Genomic DNA, 19,823 nt, shown 5'->3' on the forward strand with positions numbered 1-19,823 from the left:
GCACAAAGCGTGCCCATGGGCCCCAGTGTCAGATTTCTGCCGGCAGAAAATAGATTTGGTTCAGATGAGGCGAGAACAACAATAAACAACACAGTGCCCACCCACTCTTATCATCCCGAGATTGCAAAGCCCTTGACAAAGCAGGCCAATGCCATTACCATCATTCTATAGATGGGGAAACTGAGATATGGGGAGGGGAAATGACTTGCCCGAGGTCACCCAGCAGGCCAGTGGCAGAGCTGGGATTAGAACCCAGGGAATGGCCCAGCTGCATGCATAGCAAGGACATGGTGCAAGACCTCAGCCTATTCCCTGCACAGCTCCCATCTTACCTGCACCTCCATTTCCCTGGGTCCCTCCAGACGCTGCAGCAGGTTCTGCTTCTCTGTGGCCAGCAGCTCAATGAGCTGCTCTCTGGCACTTAGTTCCTGGGTCAGCTCTTCAAGCCGTCTGCCAAGGAGAAAATGGCTTAATGCCCTTGGGAAGATGAGGAGGATCTCAGCTACAGGGCTCCATGCTCAGCGCAGGACCCAAGGCACAGGACACATCACCTTTGCAGAACTGATTCTGGGGCCAGACAGGCCGCTGTTCAGTCTCCAGGGTAAATCAGAGCAGCTTCAGGGCTGCTCTAACTTACAACTGACAGCTCACAGCTGTTCCTGTAATAGTCTGGAGTGAAGTGACCTGATGGCCACACCCCAATGCTGGAGGTGTTGCATTGGGCCACGGGGTGCACAATCATTGTGCTGCGTCTACAGCACCTGAGGAGTCCCTTTTCATGGAAGAATTCACAGCTGGCCAGACCAGCATCTGTGGAATGGCACCAAGAGGGGCAGCATGCCCAAGAATCAGACCCCGAATGCTGGGACCTTTTCTCTCCTCTCCCCTCACCCCCCACCCTCAGAATCCAGAGCCCCTGGTAGTCAGGGACCCAACAGCTGTTCTGCAGCACCAGCACATTCTCACCATCAGTGCCCAACGTTATGATCCAGCTCCCACCACTCACCAACCCCACCTGCCCAGCGGCTTAACCCATCCCAGCCGGCCTGTAGCATGTGCTCTGCAACCACCTGGCTCAGCCAGACACTGCCCCCTACCAGGATCCCCCTAGGGGCTGACTGAGACCCTACGCTGCTGGAGACCACCCCCACCCCCTTCCTGAGACCTGGCTCACCCAGGCAGTGGCTGGTCCCGCTGTCATGCAGCCCAGCGCGGTGCCACCCTCACCCACATTCCAGGGCTTGGTGCGGGGGGTGCAGCAAGCTCCACGCTGGGGTCCTTGAGACACAGATCCCGCTTCTGAACACCACAGCTGGGCTGCTGTGTGCTCACTGAGCAAGGGGATAGCAGCCAGGAAGCAGCAGAGGCAAGTCACTGGCATGACTGTGGCTACCTACTTGTCCTTCTGGGCCAGCACAGCACAGCAATCATCATGCAGAACCTGGGCTCTTTTCTTCTCCTCCTCAGTAATCTGCTTCAGCTGCTCGGTTAGCTCGAGACAGCGCGCCTTCTCAGCCTCTGCCAGGGCTGCCATCTTCTCCGCCTCATTCCTCGCTAACCTGGCCTCCTGGAGACAGAACGCGCCATGAGCGGGCTACTCGGCCCTCCCCCCCCCCCCCGGGGGGCACAGAGCTGCAACCCCATTGGCTTGCCAGTGGAAGGAGAAGTAATAATACCAGGGGACAGTTGCTGCATCCAGTGAGACCAGCCGTGCCTCCTCCTGTAGGCTGCAGGATTTGGGTGCAGGATAGACGGGGGTACGAATAAATTAAAGTTTCCCCTGGGCTTGCCCTGCAACCTGCCCTCTTCAGCCCATCTCTGCAAAGAAGGGCCTCCCTGCTAAATTTGGAGTAACCTGGAACATCGCTACAGGGCCACACGGGGAAGGGCAGGGGCTACTGAGCTCAGGCTGGTGGTGAGGCAATTGCAAACTTCTTCCTGCAAAGCACAGTAACATCCCCCCAGAAAACTCACTCCCTTAGGAGAAAAATCACAAAAATTTAAAAAGTTTAAAATCACTCCCATGTGATTTTCGATGCCTCTACCCATCACTGCAGCCATGATTCTCTGCAGATTCTCTGTCTTCCTCGGCAAAAATTCTTCTCTCTGTTTCTTTATTTTAAAACTTATTTTATTTTATTTTAAAATTTATTTTAAAAGAAATGAAAATAAAGAAAGCCCAGAGTGAATGCAATGGGCAAGTTAAATGCAAACGCCATCGCAGCAAAAGGGAAGGTTCTCCTAGGGCCAGCAACGCTCCCACTGCATGGGTCACAAACATAGCATGGCTCCTAAATCTACATTTAATTTCCTCATGAGGTGGCCTAATTTTCAGACATGCCGAGAGCTCAGCAGCTCCCACTTTCTTCAGTTGCATCTGTGTAATTATTGCATTAAAGAAGGAAGCTGCGTATCTTCACTGGAACTGAGTGATTCATGCCAAGCTTGTGTCCAAGACCCAGGGGAATCTCCCAGAGATGCCAATCGCTGAGCATGTCAAGGGAGATGAGACCAAGGACAATATCGACCTGGGGAAGGGAGGCTACACCAAAGGATGGCAGAGCTGCCCTTCCAATGCAAAGAAAAGGAGGTGAAGTCAGGGCCATGGAGCCCAGCAACCCATTCCTAACACCCTGCACATAGCCACCATGGAGGCCTGGATCCCTCCCCCATGTGCTATGAGCAAAGAGGGAACCAGCTGGAAGGCTCAGAGCTCTGTCTGCTGTAGATATTGAGGAAATAACCAGCGGGACGCTAGCCCCTGTGCGTGGAGGAGGGTAGCTGGGGCCTCAGATCTGTTCCCAGAGTCCTGGGGACCCCAAGCTCCATTCCCCACAAGCAGAGAAGTCACAGGGACCTTGCCACGGGGCCCAGGCCCAGAAGGGCTGAGTCCCATGGGATTTGGACGAGAAACTAGGACTCCAGAATGGCCAGAGGGGGTTCGCCAAGAGAGTGAGCCGGGCCCCACTTGGCCCCTGTCCCCAGGTGGTGCTGGGCTCCTTTCCCATGACGCTGCATGGCCAGGGGTACACGCCTGCCCCACTCACCTCCAGCAGCAGCTGGATCTTGTTCTCCAGGAGCTCAGACACATGCTCCGTCTCCTGCTGCCTCTCCTCATACCGGCGCCGGAGCTGCGCTTCATTGTGACTGGTCAGGTTCTCTGCAGCTGCCCTGCAAGACGAGGTGCCAGCCCGTCAGAGCAAGGGGCAGCCCTGCACCATCCGGTGTGTGGCGAGACTGGAGGTCAGGCTTCCCCCCTCCACAGCTGCCTCAGCTCGCTCCACTTTGGGACTTGTAAGCATCGGAAACGGGGTTCAGACCTGGCTCCACCCAGCCCAGCCCGGCTCTGACAAGCCCCTCCTGGAGCTAGCAGCAAGGGGAGAGCTAGGGCAGACCAGCCAGCAGCTATTCAACCACACCCACTGCTGTACTGAGTGGGGCGAGGGGGCTGCTCGATGACGACAGCCCCCAAAGCAGGGCCACATTAGGGCCCCAGAAACAGCTGCAGCCTGCAGACAGCGCTGCACAGAGCCTGCTGGTCCCCAGCACCCCGAGAGAAGCTAGGGGAGGAGGGGACACTAAGCCAGCTCCCAAAGGAGCGGGGCCTAATTCTCCATGGCACCGGTTTAATGGCGGAGAATCAAGCCCCGTATGCTCACACCTCCTCAGGGTCAGGATCTGAGTCTGGTCTCCCGCTCCTGGCAGCCACACCACATGGACGTCAGGCCCTGTGACCTGTCGGACATGAGCTGCCACCCAGCACAGGCAGGGAAGAGCAAGGAAGCGAGGACACCGAGGCCCCAAGGCAGATGGGCCTCCTGACCGTTGCAAAGCCTAGCCCTGGACGGGGAGGGCTGAAAAAAAGAGAGCAGGGAAATGACCCTAGCATTCTGGAAAGGCACCGGCTAGACTGAGGGGATGCATTTTCCCCTGCTCTGCTGCTATAGATCATAGGGGAAGCCAATTCTGCCCTGTGACAGGCTTTTTCAGACCCAGACCTTTGGGATGACAAGGCCTTGCCACACACTGTCCTCCACAGCTGAGATGCTGATACAGGCTGTGTCACTGTGAGATGCTCCTGGATTCCCAGGTACTGCATGCTGCTGGGCTGTCTCTCCAGCCCTCTTCCCTGCTGCAGCATCCAAGTACCTTCCTCCAGGAGCAGCTGTATTGCCCGTGTTCTCCCTTCCCAAGTCAGGAGGGCTCCCAGGTGCCCGGCCAGTTTCAAGCTTACAAGGAAATAAAGTGTAAGCTCTTTAGGGCAGGGGCCATCTTTTTTGTTCTGTGTTTGTACAGCACCTAGCACCACGGGGCCCTGGTCCGTGACTCCGGTTTTTAGCTGTTACTAAGTTTCCATTCAGTTGCCTGCCAGGAAGGGACAGAATGGAACAAACACTGCCGCTGTCTGATTGCCCCCTTTGCCCACATGCTGCTTGGATCACTTGTCTTCCTGCACTGAGCAGCAGCTGTATGTTCGTGTGCCACCCCCTCCCCATCCTGCTCACAGGGGCTGGACCATCAGCTGTTCTCCCAGGGGACACAGTGCCCAGGAGGTCACACAGGGAGGGGGTGTATTTTAAAAAGGGAAGGTGAATGTCATGCAAGCATCTCCTCATACATTGGTTCTGTTACTACTGTGGGGACTTCTTAAATGCTGGCTTTTATTTTTAAATACAAAAGCTCTGCAAAGTAGTGGGGGTGGGAGAGGGAGTCACGTGCTGAAATGCCCACGAGATCCCGTCTTGTTTGAAAACAGACTGTGCTCCTGTCCTATGTGCAGAGCCTGTGATGTGTCCCCACTAGCAGAGGAATCTCCCTGCCCTGTGAAAAACAGGTGGTGCCTGGTTATTTTTAGTTTACAAACAGCTGCACTTCCTCATGCTGCATCTAGAATGTTAAACAAGATCAACCACTACACCCGCTTCTCCCAGCTTCCATTGGGATGTACCACGCATGTTCAAATCCTCTCCAGTACTGACAACTCCTGGGATTTTGCAGTAAGTCTTGCAATATCTGGGGGGAGGGGGGGCAGTGTCTTCAAGCCCCAGCTCCTGGAGTCAGGTGATTACACAAGACCCTCAGCTTTCAGATAGAAAACAAAGGAAGTTTCATGCCCACTTGGTTGCAGAGAAAAAACACAAAAATGTGGCCTGACACCAGCCTGAAGGCTCAGAAACTAGAAGGCAACGAAAACTGACCCAACACTTCTTGTTATGAAAAGCTCATGATTTCTGAGCTAACAGCATGATTTTTGCGGGGGCAGGGGATGGATATTTCAGTGCTTGGAGCTGACAATACTGCCTCTTTCTGCGCATTCCCCTCGCCCTTCCTGACTGGGGATGGGCTGAGAAAGGGGCCTGCTGGGAGATCTGGGAAACATGCTCTTCCAGAGACACAGAGCACAGAGATCAGTGCAATGCCGCCTGATGCACTGAAAAGCAAACCTCTGTTACACAAACAAACAGCTTGAAACACAAGCCCAGGGGGCTGCTCTTACAGGCACTTAGCCTGAGAGTTATTCCTGGAAAACTGATGGTCCTTGGCCTGTGTTATTCAAAGAGCACGTCCAGCCAGGGGGATAAAAACAGACCTGGAAGTAAAAGAGTTCCCTACTTGATGCTGTGCAAGGAGGGCCTCCATCAGGAGCATGACAGCAGTTCTACTGCTGCCACAGCAGCCCCGCCAGGACAGCTTCCCAGGGCCCCTCACTGGGATGTGCCACCCCTTCCCAGGGGCCTCACTATTATTTTTAATTCCACATGGATACCTGCGCTCTGCAGACTGAGCGACTGACATGCACAAATCTCCCTGTTTGTACCGCAGAGCACAGGCTCCTAGAAAGCAAGGCCTCCATCTCAGAGAACGAGACCAAAACTCTTGCCCGGGAAACTGGCTGAGGAGTGAGCAGGGCCTGGGAAATGCCAGCCAGGTCTGCCTGGAGCCAGGGCACATTCCCTGGACAGTGCTTCCTGCGCCAACAGACCCTGCCTGACCTTAGATGGAGCGAGCAGGGCTCTCAGCCAGCAGCACATCTCCTTCTGCAGGAGCCCTGGGTCAGTGGGGAGACAGTGAAATCCTCCCTTCTCTCCTCACAGCCGAGGAAGAGACCCCATCCCGCCCAGCAACGGGTGAGAGAAGCCAGGAGTGTGTGCCCTTGGACCTCTTCAGTACCAGCCTTGGCTAGTGGGGATTGTCCTTTGGCTCGTAGGCATCTGGTCAAACCAGTAGGACTCTACGTTACAGACTGAGATGGTGAGCAAGGGGTTAAGATGAAGAGTGATGCCTCAAGGGCGGGAGGGGGGTGCCCCAAGGATCAGTCCTGAGCAATTCAACACCAGCTTTGCAGGGGCAGTGAAGACCCCAGACCGAGCTAAATGGAGTCACGCTGGGACAGAGCTGATGCATAGAGGCTAGAAACATAAACTGAAAATCAAAGAGGAGATTTGGCTGGGGAAATGATCAGAACCTGAGAGAGAGATCCTCGAAGGGAAGAGAACTGGCAGAGGGCAGCAAGGGAGACTGAGTTTGTAATGCGATATGGTGTCCAAAAAGCCAGTGCTGGAGACAGCCGTGTCTGTCAGGCCAACGGTTCTCAAACTGGGGGGCAGGCCCCCTAAGGGGGCATGAGATGGATCGTGGGGGAGGCGCCATAGGTGGAGTTTGGGGAGGCATAGGGGGCAATGCCCCCCCAAGATTATGATGATGGAGGAGCCGTCTCCCCCTGCTGGGTGAGGGGCGTAGGGCTGAGAGCGGGGCCAGGCAGCGGTGGGGATCCCAGCACCTCACACGGGCAGCCCCGGGCAGGTGTTTGGGGCAGGGGAGCCCTTCGGAGGGGAGCGGAGGCAGGGGAAGGTTGTTGCGGGTGGCGGGCCCTGCACTGCTGGCAAAGCAGGGGACAGAGCTGGTCCAGCTCCACGCTTCCTCTGCATCCGTCTTCAGTCGGAGCGCTGTCCCAGCAGCCGCCCGTCTCCTGTAACAGCAGTCCCCCCCCCGCCGCTGCCAAGCACATGCTGCACCGCTCTGCAGACTCTCGGAGGCGGCAGCTGTGTCCACACTGCTGCCCGAGGATAATCCCCATGACGAGGTGTGGTTCCCCACCGCCATTTTCCCTGGTGGGTCACCTTAGGCTGCGGAACTGCGGGGAGCTGCTGCTACCCCTGCCCCCCCACATTAAGCAGTCAAACTCTGATTATGATATGTAGGCCCTGTTTTTTTTCTGAAAGTGGGAAAGGTTCAGGGAGGGTAAGGGGGGGGCTGCAATTGTTACACAAAAGTGCAGGCAGAGCAGGTGTGGGTGCCTCACACCTCCCAGCCACGGTGCAGACTGGCCCTAAGAGGGTCAATCTCCAGCCGCGAGTGGCTGTTAAGACTGGGTACAAGGGACGTTACCTGAGAGGGTGATTCTGAATGTTCAAGCCCCAGGAACTGAGCCATTTCCAACTAGACTGCAGGGGAAAGAGCGGGAGACCTCTCCAAACTGGCTGGTGGCTGGCCTAGCTACCCTGGCTCCGGGAACAGTTGAGATCCAGCATGCTCTGCAGTCTAGCCTGAGTATTGCCCATTGTCAGAGCAAAACAATTGCTGCTCATCAGATACTGAGAGAAAATCTCCCTGCTTCTTCCTCGCTGTTCCTACCTAGACGGTATTTCTACATCCCCCTTCTCTGCTTTGCCCGCTCTGCACACTTAGCTCCACCCATCCCCCTTTACAGGTCCGATCCACCAGTCCAGCACATATCATTCCACCTGCCGGCCGAGTTACCATGAACTCTCCCATGAGTGCAGCAGGCCTGGCTCTTACTGCATAGAGCTTTCAGCTCCAGGACAGTAGCTCATCCTGGCTAGCTGCCAAGGACTGCAGAGGGCCGCCATGGAGGTGTGCAAAAAGTGTGGGCAGGGCTTTTGTCCGCTGGGAGACAAAGCCAGGTTAGGAGGGCATCGGGGCCCAGGATCCCTTTCCCTTCCATTGTGCCCTGGGAACTGTCCCAGATGGAGGTGGCATTAGAGGAGGTTTAGAACAAATTGATAAATTAATCGGTAATGAGTCACCACGACCGGATGGTATCTATCCACGAGTTCTGAGGGAACTCAAATGTGAAATTGCAGAACTACTAACTGTGGCATATAACCTGTCATTTCAATCAGCTTCTGGACCAGATGGAGGATAGCTAATGTGACACCAATTTTTTTTAAAAGGCCCCAGAGACGATCCCAGCAATTACGGGCCGGTAAGCCTAACTTTAGTACCAGGCACATTGGTTGAAACTATAGTAAAGAATAGAATTATCAGACCCATCAATGAACACGATTTGCTGGAGAAGAGTCAACATGGTTTTTGTAAAGGGAAATCATGCCTCACTAATCTACTACAATTCTTTGAGGGGCTCAATAAGCATGTGGACAAGGGTGATCCAGTGGATATAATGTACTTAGATTTTTAGAAAGCCTTTGACAAAGTTCCTCACCAAAGACTCTTAAGCAAAGTAAGTGGTCATGGGATAAAAGGGAAGGTCCTCTCCTGGATCAGTAACTGGTTAAAAGATAGGAAACAAAGGGTGGAAATAAACGGTCAGTTTTCAGAATGGAGAGAGGTAAATAGTGGTGTGCCCCAGGGATCTGTACTAGGACCAGTGCTGTTCAACATATTCATAAATGATTTGGGAAAAGGGGTAAACAGTGAGGTGGCAAAATTTGCAGATGATACAAAACTACTCAAGATAGTTAAGTCCAAAGCAAACTGCGAAGTGTTATAAAGGGATCTCACAAAACTGGGTGACTGGGCAACAAAATGGCAGATGTAATTCAATGTTGATAAATGCAAAGTAATGCACATTGGAAAACATAATCCTAACTATACATATAAAATGATGGGGTCTAAATTAGCTGTTAATACTCAAGAAAGAGATTGTGAAGTCAGTGTGGATAATTCTCTGAAACATCCACTCAATGAGCAGCAGCAGCCAAAAAAGGTAACAGACTGTTGGGAACTATTAGGAATAAGGAATAAGAAGACAGAAAATATCATATTGCCTCTGTATACATTCATGGTAGGCCTACATCTTGAATACTGTGTGCAGATCTGGTCACCCCATCTCAAAAAAAATATATTGGAATTGGAAAAGGTACAGAAAAGGGCAACAAAAATGATTATGGGTATGGAACAGCTTCCATATGAGGAGAGATTAACAAGACTGAGACTTTTCAGCTTGGAAAAGAGAGGACTAAGGGGGGATGTGATGGAAGTCTATAAAATCATGACTGGTGTGGAGAAAGTAAATAAGGGAGTGTTATTTACTCCTTCTGATAACACAAGAACTAGGGGTCACCAAATGAAATTAATAGGCAGCTGGTTTAAAACAAAAGGAAGTATTTCTTCACACAATCCACAGTCAACCTATGGAACTCCTTGCCAGAAGATATTGTGAAGGCCAAGACTATAAACAGGATTAAAAAAAGAACTAGATAAATTCATGGAAGATAGATCCATCAATGACTATTAGCCAGATGGGCAGGGATTGCTGTTTGCCAGAAGCTGGGAATAGGCAACAGGGGATGGATCACTTGATGATTATCTGTTCTGTTCATTCCCTCTGAAGCACCTGGCATTGTCCACTGTGGGAAGACAGGACAGTGGGCTGGATGGGCCATTGGTCTCACCCAGTCTGGCCGTTCTTATGCTTCCCCCAGTGGCGGTGGGGCAGTGGAGCCTGGAGGAGCACTATGCTGAGAGTTCGCTGACCAGGTGGCTCAAAGAAAGCAGCAGGGGAGTGTGAGGCTCTGTCCCCACCAGCGTGGGCCCATGCAGGGGGCACTGTTGCTTCTTGCCAAGAACGAGGGTTCAGGCTGCACAGCTGCGTTATTTCTGTTCTCAGCCTGCAGAGCTGGAACCAACAGCAAGCAGAGCCCAGCACTGCCGTGCCTCCCTAGACAGAGGGTGACGACTGGGCCCCGCAGCCACGCCCCGCATCCTTATACAGCAACAGTGCTGCTCAGGGAACAGGACTACGGGGTGGTCTGGCTGCTGCAGAGGGGGAAGGCAGACAGCGAGCTGGAGCTGGGTTTGCTCAGCTCCCTCTCTCAGCATCGCTCTCTCAGGACCTGCACATTTCCAGGGCTACAAGGACTCACCTGCCTCCTGCTAGGCACATTCTCGCAACTGCAGGAGCCATGGACAGCGTCACTTACCAAGTCTTATCTAGGGCCTGCTGCTTCTCCTGGAGCTCTTGCTTCAGACTCTCTACTTCCACTTTCAGCTCGATGTTCTGGGAGGAGGAACAGACAGGCAGTTACCCTCATAGCCCCGGTCCCCTCTGGCCCTGCCACTTGACCGCCAACCCTGACCAGGCGTAGGGGACTCCCACCTTCATCACTTCTTGCGGGTCAGCTGAGCCAGTCACACGTTCCCTCCCCACCCTCCATTACAGCCCTACTCCGTTCCTGCCGTCACCACTCAGTTGGGCCCAGGACAAGTGATCAAAGAGACACAGGCTCTCCAGAGGCTTCGCAAGGCAATGGCCAGGCAAGGCAGGGAATCAGCGCAGAGGCAAAGGGGCTGTCACAGCCAGAGCACTGTCTCAGAGCTGACCCAAGTTGGGGCTCATCAATAAGCCAGAATCATTCCCCTTGGACAACCACCATCCAGAGTGAACTACTACGGGCCGTGATGCAATGCAGAGGCCGAGGCATCTCCGGCGCTGGCCATTAACTAAGCAGCCAGGCAGGAAGAGACAAAACACATCCCTGCAGGCGCCTGGCTTAGTGCCACATCACCCTTCTGTGGGGGTTGGGGAGGTTCAGCGTGCACGGGGCTGCTTGAACCCCGGTTGACACCAGCTGGGCAATAATCTCTGACTACACGTTCCTGGCTCCTGGCCTGCCCTGCCAGCAGCAGCCTCACAGCTGTAAGAACAAAGGCTACGCCTGGAGGATTTCTTCAGAGCCCTCCCTCTGGTCTCCGTAGCACATGGCCGGTCACTCTCCTCTGGAAGGATTCCCAGGCGGCTCAGCTCCCAGGCTAGGAGCAGGCCCCCTGACAGCCCAGACTGTTGTGTGGGGCAGCAGGGCCGCCTGGCATGCTGCTGGGGTGGAGGGGGCAGCTTGGGGATGGGAGGGTGTCGAAGGATTTGTACACCCAGATTCTCCTCTTCTTTTACTGCGGTGTAAATCAGGAGCAGCTCCATTAACGTCAGTGTAGCTACCCCAGCATAAACCCAGGAAACGGGGTTCAGACCCCTATTGGGGACGCTCATCACCACAGTATCAGGCCACCTCAGGCTTAGGCACTGATCCTCTGGAGCAATGGCTCTCAACCTTTCCAGACTGCTGTCCTCGTCAGGAGGCTGATTTGTCTTGTGGACCCCCAAGTTTCTCCTCACTTAAAAACTACTTGCTTACAAAATCAGACATAATACAAAAGTGTCACAGCACACGGGTACTGACAAATTGCTGTCTTTCTCATTTTTACCAAATCATTATAAATTAAATCACTTGGCAAATAAATCTTGTACTTACATGTCAGTGTATAGTATGTAGAGCGGTATAAACAAGTCAGTGTCCGTATTAAATTTTAGTTTGTACTGACTTCGCTCGGGCTTTTTGTGTAGCCTGTTGTAAAAGTAGGCAAATCTCTAGATGAGTTGATGTACCCCCTAGAAGACCTCTGCGTATCCATAGGAGTATACGTAACCCTGGTTGAGAACCACTGCTCTGGAGACTAGGAGAGGGTTATTATCCCCACTCAAAAGACGAAGGGAGGTCAGAGAGAGGGAGCGACTCACGCAAGGTCACAGGTCTGTATAAATCCCAGACTCTGCCCTAGCGCAAGGCCCTTTTCGCAATCTCCCCCTCCGTTGGCTCGTTTAGCCGCTCTGCTGGTGAGCAGAAGTGAGTCACCACAGGCCTGATCCAAAACCCACGGGAGGAGTGGGAGTCAGAATCATAGAGTTGGAAGGGACCTCAGGAGGTCATCTAGTCCAACCCCCTGCTCAAAGCAGGACTAACCAGGACTAACCTCAGCTAAATAATCCCAGCCAGGGCTTGTCAAGCCGCAGTTTGAAAACCTCCAAAGATGGAGATTCCACCACCTCCCCAGTGCTTCACTACCCTTCTAGTGAAAAACTTTTTCCTAATGTCCAACCGAGACCTCCCCAACTGCTCCTTGTTCTGTCGTCTGCCACCACTGAGAACAGCCTAGATCCATCCTCCCTGGAACCCCCTTTCAGGTAGTTAAAGGCCGCTATCAAATCCCCCCTCATTCTTCTCTTCTGCAGACTAAACAAGCCTAGTTCCCTCAGTGTCTCCTCATAAGTCTTGTGCTCCAGCCCCCTAATCATTTTTGTTGCCCTCCGCTGGACTCTCTCCAACTTCTCCACATCCTTTTTGTAGTGGGGCAGGGGGGCCCAAAACTGAACACAATACTTCAAATGCGGCCTCACCAATGCCGAACAGAGGGAAATAATCATTTCCCGCGATCTGCTGGCAATGCTCCTATTAATACAGCCCAATATGCTATTAGCCTTTTTGGCAACCAGGGCACACTGTTGACTCATATTCAGCTTCTTATCCACTGTTACCCCCAGGTCCTTTTCTGCAGAACTGCTGCCTAGTTCATTGGTCCCCAGTCTGTAACTGTGCATGGGATTCTTCCGTCCTCAGTGCAGGACTCTACACTTGTCCTTGCTGAACCTCATCAGATTTCTTTTGGCCCAATCCTTCAGTTTGTTTAGGTCCTTCTGTATCCTATCCCTATCTTCCAGAGTATCTACCATTCCCCCTAGCTTAGTGTCATCTGCAAATTTGCTGAGGGTGCAATCTACCCCATCCTCCAGATCATTAATGAAGATGTTGAACAAAACCGGCCCCAGGACCGACCCCTGGGGCATTCTGCTTGTGACCGGCTGCCAGCTAGACATGGAGCCATTGATCACTACTCGTTGAGCCCTATGCTCTAGCCAGTTCTCTATCCATTTTATAGTCCATTCATCCACCCATACTTCTTTAATTTGCTGATAAGAATACTGTGAGAGACCGTATCAAAAGTTTTGCTAAAGTCAAGGTATATCACGTCCACCGCTTTCCCCACATCCACAAAGCCAGTCACTTCTTCATAGAAAGCAATCAGATTGGCCAGGCATGACTTTCCCTTGGTGAATCCATGTTGACTGTTCCTGATCACCTTCCTCTCTTCTAACTGCCTTAAAATGGATTCCTTGAGGACCTGCTCCATGATTTTTCCAGGGATTGAGGTGAGGTTGATCGGTCTGTGGTTCCCCTGGATCCTCTTTCCTCCCTTTCTTGAAGATAGGCACTATATTTGCTTTTTCCAGTCATCAGGGACCTCCCCCAATTGCCACGAGCTTTCAAAGATAATAGCCAATGGCTCTGAAATCACATCAGCCAGCTCCCTCAGCACCCTAGGGTGCATTTCATCTGGCCCCATGGACTTGTGTATGTCCAATCTTTCTAAATAGTCTTGGATCTGTTCCTTCAGCACTGTGGGATGTTCACCTCCTTCCCATTCTGTGCCGCCCAGTGCAGTAGTCTGGGAGCTGACCTTGTCTATGAAGACAGAGGCAAAAAAGGCATTGAGTACCTCAGCTTTCTCCACATCTTCTGTCACTAGGTTGCCTCCCCCATTCTGTAAGGGGCCCACACTTTCCCTAATCTTCCTCTTGTTGGTAACATACCTGTAGAAACGCTTCTTGTTCCCCTTCACATCCCTTGCTAGCTGCAACTCCAATTGTGCTTTGGCCTTCCTGATTTCATTCCTGCATGTTCGAGCAGTATTTTTATAATCCTCCCTAGTCATCTGACCAAGCTTCCACTTCTTGTAAGCTTCTTTTTTGTGTTTAAGTTCACCAAAGACTTCTTTGTTAAGCCAAGCTGGACACCTACCATATATGCTATTCTTTCTACACATCAGCCTGGCGTCCCGCTCTTTTTGGGTCTGCGGCTTGACGGCCTTGCAGATCTTACACTTTTCTCATCTATGCTGCTCTCTGAGGCATCGGAGGCAGCGATCGTGAGGGTCACTCACTGGAAAGACTTTTGCACACACGGTTCAGGCTTTAAAGCTGGTGGAGCCAGGCATGGCTCTACTGTAGGCCCTAAGGGCACTATCTACTTACTAACTTTCTTTCCTATCACTGTAATCTATCTAACAATCAACTAACAAAGAAACGCATTAGAATGCTAAGGGAGGCCACTTGAGACATGCAAGAGGCAGACGTTCCAGCAACCGTCACAGGCGGAAAGAAGGAACTGAGGGCCCGCGAGGTCAGCAGCACCCTATGTACCACGGCATGAGCGCGGCACTCCAGGGGGCACCTGAGCCAACCCTATGGGGCTTGCTAAGGGAAAAAAGTTCCAGGAATCTGTGCACGGGGCGCGCACACACCTATTTTGGAATGGATATGAGCAATCACTCGAAGAGAGAAGGTTTCTTTAAAATACAGCCAGCTCTCTTGGATTCCTTTCCCCCTCATATTAGCCTCCCAGGGGATCCTGCCCATCAGCTCCCTGAGGGAGTCAAAGTCTGCTTTTCTGAAGTCCATGGTCCATATCCTGCTGTTCTCCTTTCTTCCTTTTGTCAGGATCCTGAACTCAACCATCTCATAGAATCATAGAATATTAGAGTTGGAAGGGACCTCAGGAGGTCATCTAGTCCAACCCCCTGCTCCCCAGGACTAACCTCAGCTATATCATCCCAGCCAGGGCTTTGTCAAGCCTCAGCTTAAAAACCTCTAAAGATGGAGATTCCACCACCTCCCTAGGTAACCCATTCCAGTGCTCATGGTCATTGCTGCCTAAGCTGCCACCCACTTCTACTTCCCCTACCAAATCTTCCCTGTTTGTGAGCAACAGGTCAAGAGAAGCATGGCCCCTACTTGGTTGCTCCAGCACTTGCACCAGGAAGTTGTCTGTAACACTATCCAAAAACTTCCTGGATTGTTTGTGCTCTGTTGTATTGCTCTTCCAGCAGATGTCAGGGTGATTGAAGTCCCCCATGAGAACCAGGTCCTGTAAACTGGAAACGTTCCCCAGTTGACTGAAGAAAGCCTCATCTACCTCGTCCTCCTGGTCTGGTGGTCTATAACAGACACCCACCATGACATCACCCTTATTGTTCTTGCTCCTAAGCTTAACCCAGAGACTCTCAACTGGCTTATCTCCAGTTTCATACTGGAGCTCAGAGCAATCATAGTGCTCTCTTACATACAGTGCAACTCCTCCACCCTTTCGCCCCTGCCTGTCCTTCCTGAACAGTTTATACCCATCCATGACAGTGCTCCAGTCGTGCGAGTTACTCCACTAAGTCTCAGTTATTTCAATCATGTCATAGTTTCTTGACTGTGCCAGGACTTCCAATTCCTCCTGCTTGTTTCCCAGGCTTCTTGCATTTGTGTATAGGCACTTGAGATAACTAGCCGATTGCCCTTCTTTCTCAGTATGAATCAGGAGGCCTCCCCTGCTGCATCTTCCTCCTTCTGCTTCCTTGTGGTGTCCCACTTCCCCACCTTCGGGCTTAAGTCTCTGTCCCCCATCGAACCTAGTTTAAAGCCCTCCTCACTACGTCAGCCAGCCTGTCTGCAAAGATACTCTTCCCTCTCTTCGTTAGGTGAATCCCGTCTCTTCCTAGTAATCCTTCTTCCTGGAACAACATCCCATGATCAAAGAATCCAAAGCCCTCTCTCCGACACCACCTGCGTAACCACACATTTACTTCCGCAATGCGACGGTCCTTTTCCTTCAACAGGAAGGATGGATGAGAACACCACTTGCACTTCAAACTCCTTTATCCTTCTTCCCAGAGCCACATAGTCCGCAGTTATCCACTCAAGATTGTTCTTGGCAGTGTCGTTGGTGCCCACATGGAGAAGTAGGAAAGGGTAGCAGTCTGAGGACTTGGTGAGTCTTGGCAGTCTCTCTGTCACATCCTGAATCCTAGCTCCAGGCAAGCAGCACACTTCTCTAATTTCCTGGTCCGGACGGCAGATGGATGACTCCGTCCCCCTTAGGAGGGAGTCCCCGACCACCATCACCCTTCTCTTCCTCTTGGGAGTGGTGGTCGTGGAATCCCCATCCCTAGGACAATGCATCCCTTGCCTTCTGATCACCAGTGCCTCCTTCTGATCCATTCCCTCAGATGAGGCTTCCAAATCGTTCTCTGCTGTAGTACCTGTGCAGAGAGCCTGAAAACGATTCCTTACCTCTATCTGCATGGTGGGCATGTAGGGTTCTCTTTCTTCGGGAGGTCACATGCTGCCAATTTTCTTCCCCGTTCTTCAGTTTCCCCTGCACTGCCCTCTCTGAATCTTCCTTACACTGTGCCTGCAGTAACAAATCATGTCTTTGATCGAGGAAGACTTCGAGGAGTCCTTCCCGCGCGTCCCGGGTCAGGCCCAGGCATAGTGGAGGCCGTGTTCCATCCCCACGTGCGCACATGGCATCTCAGGCTGCACAAACCAAGAGGAGAGTCTCCACAGCTCACTGGTCAGCCTTTCAAAAGCTGGCCATGCACATTTCCTAAGACTGTTGTGTCACACGTGTCCTGACTGCAAGCCCAGCAGCACGGTAGGTGCATGTAGTTCTGCCTCTGGCTGAAAGATCTGGACTAGCCTGTCTTAACTGAACTTGTGACAACCAGGGGCCAGCCAGCCCAGAGGAGAACAGCGGGTTCAAACCCTAAAGAATAAGCTGCCGAATCAACTGGCTGCATACAGTGTGGTTGTGTGTAAAAATGTCAAGAATGGTCTCTTCGGAAAGCTTGCCATGTTCTGAACTTGACAGCCACTGAGATACACAGACAGCCCGTGGTCACGAATCTATGGATCAGGGTAGATCTCAAACAAGCCATGCTCCTAACCTGTGCTGCGCTGTTCAGTCCCACCTCTCCACAGGCAGGTGGGGAAAGGCTGCGCCCCCAAACAGATCTGACTAGCTCCACATACCTAGAAGCGTGCAACCCAGAAAAAGACAAGTGACGGGCCGCTAATGATCATGGGAAAACACTGGCTCAACTTGACACTGAAGAGAGAACCCCGCTCTTGGAAAGCTAAGAAAGAAGGGAATTTCCCCCACCATGAATCACCATCACTGGCTCTGTGGATGTAGGGAAGGCGGTGGACGTGATATACCTTGACTTTAGCAAAGCTTTTGATACGGTCTCTCACGGTATTCTTATCGGCAAGTTAAAGAAGTATGGGTTGGATGAATGGACTATAAAATGGATAGAGAACTGGCTAGGGCATAGGGCTCAACGAGTAGTGATCAATGGCTCCATGTCCAGCTGGCAACCGGTCACAAGCGGAGTGCCCCAGGGGTCGGTCCTGGGGCCGGTTTTGTTCAACATCTTTATTAATGATCTGGAGGATGGGGTAGATTGCACCCTCAGCAAGTTTGCGGACAACACTAAGCTGGGGGGAGTGGTAGATACCCTGCAAGGTAGGGATAGGATACAGAGTGACCTAAACAAACTGGAGGATTGGGCCAAAAGAAATCTAATGAGGTTCAACAAAGATAAGTGCAGAGTCCTCCACTTAGGAAGGAAGAATCCCATGCACAGCTATAGACTGGGGACTGGGCAGCAGCTCTGCAGAAAGGGACCTGGGGGTAATGGTGGATAAAAAGCTGGATATGAGTCAGCAGTGTGCCCTGGTTGTCAAGAAGGCTAATGGCATATTGGGCTGCATTAGGAGGGGCATTGCCAGCAGGTCACGGGAAGTGATTATTCCCCTCTATTCGGCATTGGTGAGGCCGCATTTAGAATATTGTGTCCAGTTTTGGGCCCCCCACTACAAAAAGGATGTGGACAAGTTGGAGAGAGTGCAGCGGAGGGCAACAAAAATGATTAGGGGGCTGGAGCACAGGACTTATGAGGAGAGGCTGAGGGAACTGGGCTTGTTTAGTCTGCAGAAGAGAAGAGTGAGGGGGATTTGATAGCGGCCTTTAACTACCTGAAAGGGGGTTCCAGGGAGGATGGGGCTAGGCTGTTCTCGGTGGTGGCAGATGACAGAACAAGGAGCAACGGTCTCAAGTTGCAGGGCGGGAGGTCTAGGTTGGACATTAGGAAAAAGTTTTTTACTAGGAGGGTGGTGAAGCACTGGAATAGGTTACCTAGGGAGGTGGTGGAATCTCCATCCTTAGAGGTTTTTAAGCTGAGGCTTGACAAAGCCCTAGTTGGGATGATATAGCTGAGTTTAGTCCTGCTTTGAGCAGGGGGTTGGACTAGATGACCTCCTGAGGTCCCTTCCAACTCTAATATTCTATCATCTGAGAAAAAGGTGTGTGGGTCGAAGAGGAGGGGAAACGGAACCTGAAAACCCAGTTAAAAGGCAAGGGGTTGGAAGTGAAAGGTATCCAGCACCAAGGGACAGACTCGCAGGCAGGAGGCCATCTGAACACTGGATCCCCCCTTAGGGCTTGGGGGCATAGAAAAGGGAGTTGTAACTACTCTAACAGGCTAACACCCGAGGCTGAATCTTTGGTTGTTTTCGGTATAACCTGTCTGTGTTTGCTTCCCCGAATATTCTATCTCTGAGTCCGGGGCTTTGCTATTAAATCAGCCTTTTGTTTATTTTACCCCAAGCCGGGCTCTGGTCTGCAAACCATGTGGAGTGGGTGTGCCACAGTGAGCTGAGATCTGGGGACCGGTTTTACTCCTTTGGTGGGCACTTGTCTGGTAGTTAAGAACTTGGGGCAGAGGGATTTGGGGGGACTTGGGACTGGAAGGGCTGTTAGGGAAGGCAGAGGGAGACCCATGTGGCCGGAGGCCAGCTCCGAGCATCGCAGCACAACACTGAGGCACCCCTGGTTAAAGGGCAAGTGAAGACAGACCCCCTTATTTCTCTGGGCGTTCCCCAAGCCACACAGGAGTCATGCTAGTGTTGGCAAAGCTGGATGCCTAAATTTAGGCCCTAACTAAGTGTCTGACTGAACAGAGGGGCCCAGCTACCCACACATTCCATCAGGTCACTGATGTAAGTGTCTAAATTTAGTCACCGCTGCTCCGGGACACGCTCTGTGCTGTGCCCTACAGTGATGAGACAGGCAATAACAAAGACCCACGTGGACACACAAGATGGCCAGGGGCTGTGGAGGGGGCTTTCTAGTTGGGCTGCAGGGGGAGGGAGATGGGATGAGACCCAACTCCACCTGGGCCAGAGGCGACCACACCCACAGCCCCCCTCTGGCCACGGCTCTGGGGGCACAATCCCAGCCAGACTCCGGTGCATTTACCGGTTACAAGGGAGAAGTGAGGTCTGCTTCCCACAGATTACAGATCACTTTCATAGATGCCTGGGGCCAAATGCAGGGGGATGGGGAAGGTGGTGTAAACTACACTCAGCAAGCCCCTGAGTCTAAATGGGAGTCATGTCTTCACCTGCCCCCCCTCACCAAGTAAGGCCCCTAGACACTCATGTGGACTTAAACTCACATACAGCCTAGGATGTGACTTACACCCCATCCGAAACATTACTGCTGGATTTAGCCCACTGGGTGTACATGAGCAGCCTGGAGTCTCCGTTAGCAACTCACGTGCTGAGGCGCCGGGGGAGAGTACAGTGGCAAGAAAAGCAACTAACAGGAGGGGGTGAGAATGTGTGACTAACCCAGTACTGCCTCTCCGTACCCTTCCCCCTGGCTCTGTGGAGGGCAAGGGACAGGCTCCCTTGGACACTCTCAGCACTAGGGGCATACACAGGGCTAAGGGAGTTTGAGTAGGAGGGTGTCCAACACTTCCTCCCATCTCAATGGGAGACACTTGAGGGAGTTCAACAGTTAACCTTGCCAACAGCATTGTAGTTTGGATTCCCTCCTCCCAGT

General features: G+C 52.4%; 1 protein-coding gene across 3 annotated transcripts in view; it reads right to left on the reverse strand.

Annotated features, from left to right (window-relative positions):
* Positions 1-19,823, reverse strand: part of PDE4DIP (phosphodiesterase 4D interacting protein) — a 117,693-nt gene that overhangs the window by 71,163 nt on the left and 26,707 nt on the right. For 2 of the 3 annotated variants that reach the window (XM_067536373.1, XM_067536372.1), the window contains exons 4-7: positions 10,185-10,261; positions 3,048-3,171; positions 1,398-1,567; positions 333-450 (exon numbers count right to left, since the gene is read on the reverse strand). In XM_067536373.1, coding sequence (XP_067392474.1) covers positions 333-450; positions 1,398-1,567; positions 3,048-3,171; positions 10,185-10,261 — 489 coding nt within the window. The remainder of the gene's footprint in view (positions 1-332; positions 451-1,397; positions 1,568-3,047; positions 3,172-10,184; positions 10,262-19,823) is intronic. The other variant, XM_067536376.1, reaches the window with a different exon arrangement.

Source organism: Emydura macquarii, unplaced genomic scaffold (genome assembly GCF_026122565.2).
Source record: "Emydura macquarii macquarii isolate MOO-44397 ecotype Brisbane River unplaced genomic scaffold, CSIRO-AGI_Emac_v2 contig_3534, whole genome shotgun sequence".
Classification (NCBI taxonomy): Eukaryota; Metazoa; Chordata; order Testudines; family Chelidae; genus Emydura; species Emydura macquarii.